This window comes from Danio rerio, chromosome 5 (assembly GCF_049306965.1).
Source record: "Danio rerio strain Tuebingen ecotype United States chromosome 5, GRCz12tu, whole genome shotgun sequence".
Lineage (NCBI taxonomy): Eukaryota > Metazoa > Chordata > Actinopteri > Cypriniformes > Danionidae > Danio > Danio rerio.
The window spans coordinates 46,367,638-46,379,875 of NC_133180.1; the positions used below are offsets into that span (position 1 = coordinate 46,367,638).

At 37.4% G+C, this 12,238-nt stretch overlaps 1 protein-coding gene across 5 annotated transcripts in view; it reads left to right on the forward strand.

Annotated features, from left to right (window-relative positions):
• adamts3 (ADAM metallopeptidase with thrombospondin type 1 motif, 3) overlaps positions 1-12,238 on the forward strand; it is a 214,814-nt gene that overhangs the window by 196,660 nt on the left and 5,916 nt on the right. For all 5 annotated transcript variants that reach the window (NM_001287096.1, XM_073949700.1, XM_073949701.1 and 2 more), the window contains 2 exon segments: positions 8,573-8,780; positions 10,785-10,902. In NM_001287096.1, the coding sequence (NP_001274025.1) occupies positions 8,573-8,780; positions 10,785-10,902 (326 nt within the window).

The following is a 12,238-nucleotide window of genomic DNA, read 5'->3' on the forward strand; positions in this document are numbered from 1 at the left end:
TGGGAATACAACACAACCAGGAACTATGTTTCTAGCCACAGCTCCAGAGGTGTAGCTGCAAGCATACAAGTTTTTGACGCAGTTTGTGAATGTTTGTTGGAACAATCAATTTCGAAAACACACCCCAGATAATATATTGCTTTGGAGAGAAATATTAATTAAACAATTAAAAAAGACACATTTAAATAATGATAACACTTTTTCAAAAATACTCTGGGTTTGATAAGAACTAAAAATGCAGCAAGGCGATGATGATTCTAACAGTTCCACTTCAATACTATTTGATACCAGAAAACCTGTCTAATACACAGGAACAGTTGAATGTAAATGCAATGCCTTTAACTCTCTGTTGCTTCCACAAACACATAAATGGACATTAATAAATGCAATGTGTCAATACAATCAGAGAATCTGCATGACTGCACAAAATATTAAGTAGCCCAAAAACATCTGTGTCCATCTACTTTTTGTGTACATCATAGTTTTACGACCGCAAATGTTTGATTTTGTGTGTTTTTAAATGTGTGTGTGCCTGTGTGTGTTTGAAAAAGAAACGATGAATCAGCTGATCATAATAATAAAAAGAGACAGTGATAAGTGTAAAGCAAAGTTCGCCAACAGCAACAGTCATCACAGACAACAAATGGCATGCCTTTACCTTGTGAGACATACAGGGTTGTAGAAAAAAGTAAATGGCAAACTTTATGGAAACATGCAATGTTTTGTAGCATTTTTATTTTATTTTTATTTTGTAAATGCATTTTATGCAATTTTGCAGGCTTATTAAAGAGTTGCATTGTAGTGTAGCAGGTGACATGGTGGCTCAGTGGTTAGCAATGTCGCCTCACAGCAAGAAGATCAATGGTTCGAGCCCTGGCTGGGTCAGTTGGCATTTCTGTTGGAGTTTGCATGTTCTTGCCGTGTTTGTGTGGGTTTCCTCCGGGTGCTCCAGTTTCCCCCACATGCAGTATAGGTGAATTGAATCAACTAAATTGGCCATAGTGTTTGTGTGTGAATAAGTGTTTGGATGTTTCCCAGTACTGGGTTGCAGCTGGAAGGGCATCCGCTGTGTAAAACATATGCTGGATAAGTTGGCGGTTTATTTTACTGATGAATAAAGGGACTAAGCCGAAGGAAATATAGTACTATAGCAAAGTAGCAACAGTAGCACATTGTTAGCTTGAACTGAAAGTTTAACGTCTCTGATTATGTATGTAAAAAAAAACATTGCTTTACCTGGTTGCTTTCAGTTTCCATCAGCTCTTAAACAGAGACATGCAAACCAAAGTGGGGGTACTTCAGTAGTGTTATTGCCAGTGCCAACCAAGTTTAATTTTAATTTAGCTTTAATGAAGATGAATGTTCAGAGATTGTATGATTGAGCTTGAAGTTTAAAGGAGATACGGATGCATCCCAATTTCATTTAATCAGACAGAGCATATGTACAGCCTCTTAAATTATTCTGTGTGCTAAACAGTCCATCTGATTTATTTTATCCAACACAGATGTGTTAGCAGTTGGTCTGTCTGGAGACAAGGAATAATGAATGTAAGCCTCTGCTGTTTCAGGTGGAAATGTTTTATGCAGTCGTATAATCCTGAAATAATAGGACAGACCTATGATTGTTAACAGTAATTAAATAATCGAAAGCTGTTGAGAGATTTTCCAATCAAATGATTAGCATTTTCAAAGTAGTCTTGTTTTTTGTTTCTTTAAAGGGGTCATGAACTATTTTCTAAGAGTCACTTAAGATATTCATATGGATTTAGCGTTCAAAAATATCAAAACCAATAGAAGAAAATTCTAAATCTGCATTTTAACAATTCTATTCTCACTTAAATTGATTCTAAGCTTAGCTTTTAAAAGAAGATGGCACTTTGGGTGCTCTATTTTTTAACATGGTGAACTTGACCTAACACAGAGCCCTTTTCAGTGGTTTGCAATCACTTTGAATTTTGCCAGTGGGGACAGTGGCATTCCATTACATGTGATCATTCTACAATATCATGTTTTCAATGATGTGTGCATGAGTCCCTGACAAGCTTATACGTTAGACCTTCTCTTTAATAGCTGAAGCATTAGAGATAATTTAGTAATGTGTTTTTTTATATGTGTATGTAATCACAATAATAGGAAAACATTGGATCATTGATAAAGAAAATCCAGAGCAAACATATTAGTGCATGAGGTATGATGCGTTTAGGCTGCTGCATTTGCCCATGTAAAATTAACCCCTTGAAAAGAAATGGTACTTCAAATGGGTCAAAGACAATCAATTTAGCTTTTTATTTATTATGTGTGCTTAAAAATGGCAAAAGCACAATCTCTGTTCATCTGTTCTCTTTAAAAATTAATAAATCTATCCTACATCCTACTCTTCTTAATTAATAATGTATGTAAAAACTGTGCCTCAAAGAAAGCAGCTTTTATCAACATCCATACGGAGGTTTAGTCCAAAGTACGCAAGATGCAAGCCTCAAGGCTCAGTCAGATCCAGATATACACGCTGACAAACATGACTGAAATAATTTCTTTGACTCCCTGTAAGCATCTGTGTTCCTCAGCTTTAAATCATCTCTACTGGTCAACATGGATGGGGTTACACACATCTCTGACCAAGGTCAAACCTAAACCCAACTGATAGTGTTTTTTAAAAGCAAGCTAGAAGAGAAAAGCGCCTCATGTTTTACCTGGTTTCTCAATCAGTCCTTCATTGGCCTTGAACCTGGTCTGCTCTGTGTCCCAAGGCTGATGTCATACAAGACAAGCTACTAAGCAAACTGATCGCAGTGGAATATCTTTCTGCTCAGTCATACAACCCCATAGCATTTGTTTTACACACAAAATGCAGTACTGTATGCCGAGGCACATATTTCAAGGTTCCTAAAAATGTAGCCCTGGCATGTATCTCCAATAAGCCTGTGTTGCATAACTGACCCAAGTCTGATGTCGTACAAGACAAACTACCGAGCAAACTGATCGCAGTGGAATATATTTCTGCTCAGTCATACAACCCCATAGCAGTTGTTTTACACACAAAATGGAGTACTCTATGCCAAGGCACATATATTTTAAGGTTCCTAAAAGTATAGCCCTGGGCACGTATCCCCAATAAGCCTGTGTTGCATAACTGACTTGAATTGACCTGTTTAAATTTTGTGCCTGTGTATGCATGTCTAACTACTTCTTTGCATGTTCCCACTTTTAAGCAATTATAGACTCCCTCCTTGTCCCATCTCTTTTTGTAAACTGATAGCAAAGCAGCTAAATTTCATTTCTCTTTGATCCTGGCATTCAGTCTGCTGCATGTTCGGATATAACTCACAGGTTAACCGTAAAAGTTAAATGGATTAGTTGAGGGTAATTTTCAGGCAGAAATGTGCTTGTGTGTGGAAAATATTTTTTCACCAGACTGCTTTACAAGATGCTGGACTCATTGCATTTAAAGGATGTAGCTGTACTTACTAATTGTCCGAAAGATGCAAGTAATAATATAAATAATAATGCTTTTTTATTATATAATTTACTTATAATACAATTTAGCCATTAAAATGTGAAATACTCCATGTCAGTCTTACAGATAAACTTCAGCAGAGGTGCGAGGTTTGTGTGCTGACTAGTTTAGCTGCTTCTTAAGAATTGATCTGTATTCTCGATACTGCAGTTTAGAGAGGGGCAGGGGAGCAGCAGATATTTAGCCTTTAAATGAGACACCACCTTGCTTTGAACTAAAGAGTTTTTGACAGGGTAAATAGTCTTTATTACACAACAACTAAGAAATTTAGCCAAAGTAACTTATAGACTTTTCATGAAGGCCCTAAAGAATCAAATCAACTTAACTTGCAAACAGGGCATCTGATGACGGATTTAAGTGGTCAGCGTTTCGAGGCATAATGAGTGTATTATGTCCTACAGTAACCTCTGATAGGCTATATAAATGCATAATAAATGCATGACCATGAAAGAGTGTACTTATTAGTTTATTGTTTGAATGTTGGGACAAACCAAGCTGATTGTCGGCTGATGGGCAGCATTGGGATATCAGATGGTCTGTCTAGCTGGTTTGCTGTATTCCACATTTCGCCTCTCATCGGGTCGAGTTGGCCTGATTCCGCATGTAGAATTGGTATCAGCTGAAGGGAGAGCTCTGATTTGGTATTCATCAATGAATTGAAGTGCAAAATCAAAAACTGAAGTGACATATCCAAGTTAACGATTCAAGTCAAGAAGGAAAACAAAGAGCCCAGCTGTAATTGTGCCACATTTCTCAAATATTTACAAACTTTATGGATTATCAGAATATCATAAATATTTGCATGAATAAATTCTTCTGTGGTAAGTGACACGTATTGTGATGATAGCACTAAATGCTGCTTTGTTGACTTTTTCTCTGTGCACATTTCATTTTTTTTTTAGTTTCCCTTAGTGGAATAAACAGAATACTGCCATCTGTGTGTGCAGAAAGACACCTTGTCTCACACAGACACAGAATGTGAACTCTTAAGGCTGATTCATTCTTCTGCATCAAGCGCACGCGTATGGTCTGGTGCAGATCACATACCCCTTGCCTTGGCTAATGCCGACACTAACGCGCACCTCTTCAAAAATTGTAACTACAAGTTGCAATGATGCGTAGCACAAGCTCTGTGATTGGTTGGCTTGGTAGCGCTGACAAGTGTGGGCATGGCCAAGAGCAGTGCTAACCCATTGGAGCGATTGTTTACAAGTGTTGAGTCCTGTAAAGGAGCTCCAGATGGAAACTTCTTGTTTTGTGTTTAGCTTATGATTAAAGTTGTTGCACGTCCGCCAGTTCCAGCCTCAGAATGACTGAGTTTTAGCTACTTATACATTAAGGTCTTACACAGAGGAACATAAAAACCAACTGCCAGCTAGCGTTTTAGAAGTGTTATTGCAGAGTAATGCAAACAGCAAGCAGAGATATAATTGCACAGCAACGTACAAGGCAGGCTCCGTGGGTCACTCTGATCACTCAACAAAGTAGTATAAACCAGGCTTTATTTCAGTCAGCTGCCATCCATTTGGTGTGTTTACAAGCAGCTTTTTGTTTGTTTTCATCTGCTTTTTTGTGCAGCCAGTTTTTGTGCAGCCACCTTTGTCTGTTACACCCATTACAGGTCTTTCAGTCTCTCTAAGTCAAGTGTGTTTGGTTAAGGAGATATAGAAAATGTGCAGAGCTTGTGGTTGAGAAACACTGCTTTAGATCTTCCAGTTTCAGACTGCATACTGAATATTTTCTACCATAGCTTTCTGAGTGTGATCACAATGGTATGTACTGCTATGGGATGGTCAAATGTATATTTATATTACCTACTATTATAACTATTAATATTAAAAGGCATCTAGTTTACCCGTTTTTTAAGATTTAATATTAATATTATGGTTCATCTGAGTGTGCCAGTTTAGGTTCAGTTCAAACACAATTCAGATTTTTAATTATTATGTGTTAAAAAAAAGTGTCATTTTGGGGGTGTGTACACAGGTCGCTGTTTTAGAGGTGTGTTGCTTCACATAAAAATTACTTACCGCTTTGTGTATGGCAACAGTCAGGCAGACAGAGAGAAGCAAGATGAGTGAGAGGACCAGCGTTCAGCCATACATGTACGACTCGGACACAGACCAAGCAGAGATGAATGTTGAGGAATCAATATTCCTTGTGTGCCGAAGTGGTAGTTAAAAAATCATTTGTGTCTTTGTATTGTTTTACAGCCGCAACATAACGTTGCATGCGATATCCGTATAGGGATGTAATGATTAACCGATTTCACTATTAACCGCACTTTAATTTGTCATGGTTAATTAATCATAAAGGCTTCTTAACAGCTTCTTTGCACTGAACAAAACTGCGGTAACTAAACAAAGTTATCCCAACTGTGTGCTAGTTTAAAGTTCCGAGCTTGTAAACCGAGACTAATAACCACGCACTCTGGATTAACTTTGACTGAGGCTATAACTAAGGCAACTTTGTTTTTTTCCAATGGAGGAACGTGCATGTAAGGGAAACCCGCTCACACTTTCCAGCCGCACCTAGTTGAGATGACAGGGAGCTTCTGTGACCACGGGAAATGCAAATGGCTGAAGTTTAAGGAAGATACAATGAAAAGTAGACATGATTGCAATCCCACCTAAAGTTACAAACAATGGCACCGATGAGAGACATCATGTGATGAGCGTTGATACGGTAGTGAAGATCAGTCGAGTGTGTTTTTTGCAACCCAAGCTCATTCTGGAAACGTAGCCCCACGGACGTTTCTGGAGACCGCGATTTACGTCGCCGGAGGTACGTAAAGGCCGCGTTTGTTTTTTTTTGAGCGAACGCCGAGGGGTGGTGTGGCGCCGCTCCGCCCCTCCTCTTCGCGCTCGCCGGCCGACGGCTCGCCTCCGAGTGGAGGGCTTTCCCGACGCAATCAGTTTGTCCGCCTAGCTCACAGCGTTGCGTCGGCGGAGGGGAGGCTCCGGAGGAGGAGGACGAGCCGGAGCCAGCCGCGGTGGACGACGACCGGGATCGAGTCCGGGGAACGGCGGGTTCCGGAAATCAGGTAAGACGAAAAACGGAATCCGGAAAATAAGGGCGAGAATGCGGCGGGATCCGAAAACGCGGTCGAAATCGAAGACGGGGGCTTTTGCTTTTTTTATTTTTTTTTCGATCCGGCGGCTATTCGCGCGAGAACGGCGCGGGCGCGAACGCCGCGCGCTCCCGAGAGGCGCCCGCGCGAGAAGCGAAAAAGCGCGCAGAGTGGCCTCTCGCGGATCCGCGAAAACAAAAAAACGCTCGAATACGTACCTCCCGGGACGTAAATCGCGGTCCGCAGAAACGTCCGCGGGGCTACGTTTCCACAATGAGCCCGGGTTGGTTTTTTGAGAGAGTGCTGAAAGACTCTGTGGATCAGCTGTTTTCAATATTCCGAATCTTGATACGTTGCATTCACTGAGTGTTAAGCGCAAATGGTCTCTAAATGTAAAATCTCTGTTGCTCTGTCGCCTATCAATTAATATTGGTAGGTGGGGGGACCGCACTCCTACGTCAGGTTACGGTCAGTCTCAAAAGTTGCTCCAGTTGGCCCACTATTTATATGTTGTTAAATTTAAAAAAAGGAACTGGGTTTGTTTATATCAACCCAATATGACAGTATATACAATATATCTACACAAATGTCTGTCCAAACAGCTTGAAAAGTATATTTTTCACCATAGTTGCCCTTTAAAGATCCAGATCAGAACAAACTCTCACTATTGAACCCCTCCCCCCTCCAAAAAAAAAAAAAACATCTTGTTTTGACATCCTTTAGGTGGAATCATGTGTTATGTAACTCAGGTAATTTGCACCCTGATGTGCTCTGAACCAGATGTCTTTACACTTGCTCCCGGGGACCCAGTATCCTGCAGGTTTAGCTCCAACACTAATAAAGCACACCTGAAGCAGCTAATCAAGATGTTGAGGATCATTTGAAAATAAATAAATAAATAAACAGGCAGGTGTGATGAAAAAGGTTGGAAATAAATTTTGCTGGGCAGTGAGTCCTGATTAGCAGAGTTGAAGACCTTTGCTCTCTACAATAATAATTGCAATTTGGTTTTAGGCATACGGTGATAACCGTTTTCAAGGTATACCACGGTTTAGAAAAGTCAAGTTTTAAAACCACCAAAATTTTGTTATACCGTTCCTACAGTGTAAGATGTTTTGATTTTATAATAACATTATCTCCAGCAGAAAAGATCTCCAAAGATGCCGTCTTAAATTGTAAAAATTGTAATAAAGACAACAGATGTCAATGATTCAATTTAATTATTCAGCCTTACATGTTTACTGTGTTTGTGTTCAAAGGGGACAATCTTTTAGTTTTTTCTTCCCCGGACAGTAAAAAAAAAAAAAAAAAAAAAAAATATATATATATATATATATATATATATATATATATATATATATATATATATATATATATATATATATATATATATATATATATATTTTTTTTTTTTTTTTTTTTTTTTTTTTTTACTGTCTGGGGAAGAAAAAACACATGTTGTAGACACGTGTATGTCTTTTTGAACTATATCTCATTCACAATGGCTAATAATCTGCTTTTCAAGTTTGAAGGTAAGTCACCTTTTCCAGGTACAAAAAAATCTATCAGATACACCCCTCACCCCCCGCCACACACACACACCAAAATAAACAAAAATAAAAAGATGCAGAGCTAAAGAATGCCTGTTAAGCCTAACCTTTATCTCGATTGCAAAATCAGATGGCCAGACAGTGATTAATCTTTCAGAATTGTTAAAGTACTGGTATCCAGTAAACCTTGACCCTTAGAGCTTTAGTGTACACTCTGAGTTTTTAAAAGTTTAGCCGAAATGCTCAGATATACTTAAAGCGATATCATAGAACAAATTTGTGTGACAATGTATTTTTTATTTAATATGCTGACATTTCATTTCAGACAATGACATAGTATTCACACTTTGCATGAGTAGAGGTTTGGACTTTGGAGGTTTGGAATTGTATTTTCTGTCACAAAAAGTAGACTAAAGCACTCTTTTTGTCTCATGTCAGGTGGATCACCGAAGAGTGGGAACATTGTACTAAAACATGTGGAAGCTTGGGATATCAAATCCGTACTGTGCGCTGTGTCCAGTTTCTTCATGAGGGCACAAACCGCTCCATTCACAGCAAGTACTGCAATGGGGAAAAGCCTGAGATGAGGAGGGCATGTAACAGAGTTGCCTGCCCAGCCCAGTGGAGGACCGGGGCCTGGTCAGAGGTATTCTTTTCTCAGCTCTCAATAAATACACAGCAGTGATTCTCACAGTTCTGTGTGTAGTATTTTGCAACAGAGAGTAGATTTCAATTATATCTTACAAAGCTCAGCGGAAAGAATTACTCTGCAAGCAATTTTAGTACAATTGGACTTGAAATCAATGTGAAATTGGTCTCATTTGTAGAATGTATTTACCACATCCGTAGATTTATTTATTTATTTTTCCTGAGAAAAAAAAAACAGACTAGGACTTGTCACTTTAGTTTTTGCTTTTTGCTTTGAAATTAGAGTCATTCTCTCACACTGATCATGTTTAAGCAAAGTCTTTTCTTTTAATGATTTGACAATTCCTGCAGAGAGATTGTTTGATAACTGTGACCTCATTAACCAGCTATGTCAGAATCTGAAATCAGACATTTTCTTTAGTTTGCCAAGATCGTCATCTTGGAATTAAAAGGTTCTTTCTTGTGTTCTAGATGATTTTGAGATATTGAGCTTCAAAGTTTTTGCATTCCATATAGCGAAGAATATGCGTATCACTGTTCTCTTTTACACATTAACATAACAAAGACCCTAAATGTACCCTAAATTATCAAAGTTCTCTTAAATTTGCAAATTGAGGTTAAAAACACAGTAAATGCAGATAGAACCTTATTCTAAAAAGTCATTTTTCACTTGGAATTATAAGGTTTTATCTGGCAGATTATTAATTGATTGTATTTTCAAGAAATGCAATCAGTCTGCTTAATAAGTTAATTAAAAATAAATAACAATTGGTGTTGTAACAATATTTTGATGTTTGAGAAAGTTACATTTTTGTTTTCCTAACATTTATTTAATGTTTAAGGATTAATATTTTTCTTGGTCGAATTAAACCTTCATGGTTTCACTAAATAGTTTTTCCAGTGCAGATGTTAATTTTATGTAATTAGTATGGTAATATTTATTAAATTATGCCCTTTATATGAACTATTCATTTATATTTATAGAATTATATGTCCCATGAATTAAGTATTTGCCCTTCAAGGCTTAATATCAAATTTAAAGACTTTAAAAACATACGATAAGCAAATGAGTTTAATAAACACTGAAAATGTTTTACTGAGTATATATACACAAATAAATATAGTTTACATTTAATATATTACATTTGTTATATAACTGTTTCTTTTTCAAACAATGTAAAATTTAACATTTCATCTCAATGTCAAAAAAATGGTTCTAAATCATCACAATTACAAACATCTTTTCAGTTCTTCTCAATCTTGTGAGGTGCAGCATTATTTAATCGGCTCTAATTTTGTGTTTTTTTTCTGGTCTTTCCTGCTGTCAACAAAGCGATATGGTGAATTGACAAAGAAAAGCTGATTCTAACTGGTCCTCGTGTGTGCATTGGAAATGCTGACTGGCTTACAGAAAAAACCTTATAGAGCCAAGCTAGAATTCAACTTTGTAAATAAAACGTATTTAAATTAGAAAATCTTAAAATATAAACAGCTTAAAAAACATCACACAATTTTGACAAAAATGTCAGATAGACCCCTATAATTCTAAGGTGACGAGATGTCTATAAAAACTATATTTAGTAACCGTAAATACTAGGTCCAATTTGTCTGTCTGCCTGTCTGTCTGTCTATCTATCTTATTTTTGAAAAATAATTATTATTATTTTCCATTTAATTTATAAAGTTTGAATTATAAAAAAAACATGCAAAAACTATTTATTTTAAAGTAAAAATCTCACACTTTGGCTTGTGCTATTAAAAAATGTCTGGTAACGGTCTCTTTTGTGGATATTGTCAAATCTTGGCAAATGTTTTAATGACTGCTTTTGGAAGTGGTTGCACATGGCCAATCTCTAAACATTTTAGAACCCATTTACACCTGTTTTCTTCTTATTATTGGATTGACAAAAATGCATTTCAATTCCAGTTGTAAGTGGGTCTTTTGAAACCATGTGTTTTTAAAACCATTTGAGCTTTTCTGTTTGTTTCTTTTTTTATTTAGTGTTCAGTGTCCTGTGGAGAAGGTGTGTCACGACGCCTGGTCACTTGTCGCATTGGAGATCAATGTACTGGTGAGAAGCCCGAGTCGCAAAAGCCTTGCAGGCCAAGACCCTGCCATGGTAAGATTCAGAGAAGGCAATTGTTATTAATAGGAAGTGCATCACCACAAGGACAACAATCAACACTCATCAAGCAATTTTATGGGGTCTTGAACGGTTAAAGTGTCTAAGTTGTTTATTCAACAAAAGAAAGTCCATTAAAAGAGAACGGAAAATATTGCACAATGCACAAATTCATCTGCATTGATTAGATTATTCATGGTAGTCTTAACCTCAGTTAATTTTCCGGAATGCTTTTGTGGTCTGTGAACTCCTCAACTGCTCTCTGGAGAAGCGTGTTAACTCATCTATTTAGACAAGCAATACGTATTAAAAAGTTATTAATTAGGTCACGTAATGCCTATAAGCTTGAGATTCTGGCAACGTTTGTTATTCGTAGTTCTCTCATTTTCACTCAATCCTTCGCTTTTTTAAAACAAACCCCATATGCTAAAAATTGAACGTTTGAATGTGTTTTGCACAGCATTTTCTTTTTCTACTGATTTGCAGTGCCCACGGCACAGAAAAACACTGTTTCTTAGCAAACATTAATACCCAACTTTGTTCAGAGAACTGGATTTTTCTCAAGTCATTCATGAGTAATGCTCAGCTGGTCAGTTTTATTTGTTAGAACACACCGTGCCTTGAGCCAAGTGATAAGAGTGAGAAATTTGGAATGAATCTCAGCAGACGTCATTGTGAACACAGCTTCCTTTATGCCTCTGCTTGCATGATGCTTCCACTAATTTCTGTTTAATAGCTTTTGCTGCACTTGGATGACATCCATCACAGCGGAAGATTAACAAAACACACACCCTTTACAAAAGGCAATCTTGCTGTACACTGCTTAACTTTTCAGCTGTGTATAAAGCAAGACTCCTGAGGGAGGTAGAGGCATTTTGTTTCCTTTCATATGTAAAACACTAAGCAGTTGGTGGTTCGCATGGTGACAAATAGTCTGTAATCCAACTTCAAGGACCATAATGACTCTTCCATGACTTCTATTAATTGAAAGTCATTGTGACCTTTTTATTGAGGGCTGCAGGATTTTCTGTTGGGCTTTTGGCTTTGTGTGTGGAATAAGACAGTGAGAGGTGGTATGAACAAATGGGTAAGGTTGAGGGGATCAAGAAATAACAAAAATCCAAGTCACCCACACGTATGTGTCACCAAAAAAATACATATGACTTGACAGACCACATTATGTATGTGAGACCTTTAAGTTTAATACGACCTTCACGCTCACTTACATAACTGTCTTTTAAAAAAACTGCGAGGATTGCTCACCTAAAGAATGACAATTTATTTAACTCTCATGTAGACCCAAACATGAATGACTTTTCTTATTGAAAAATTG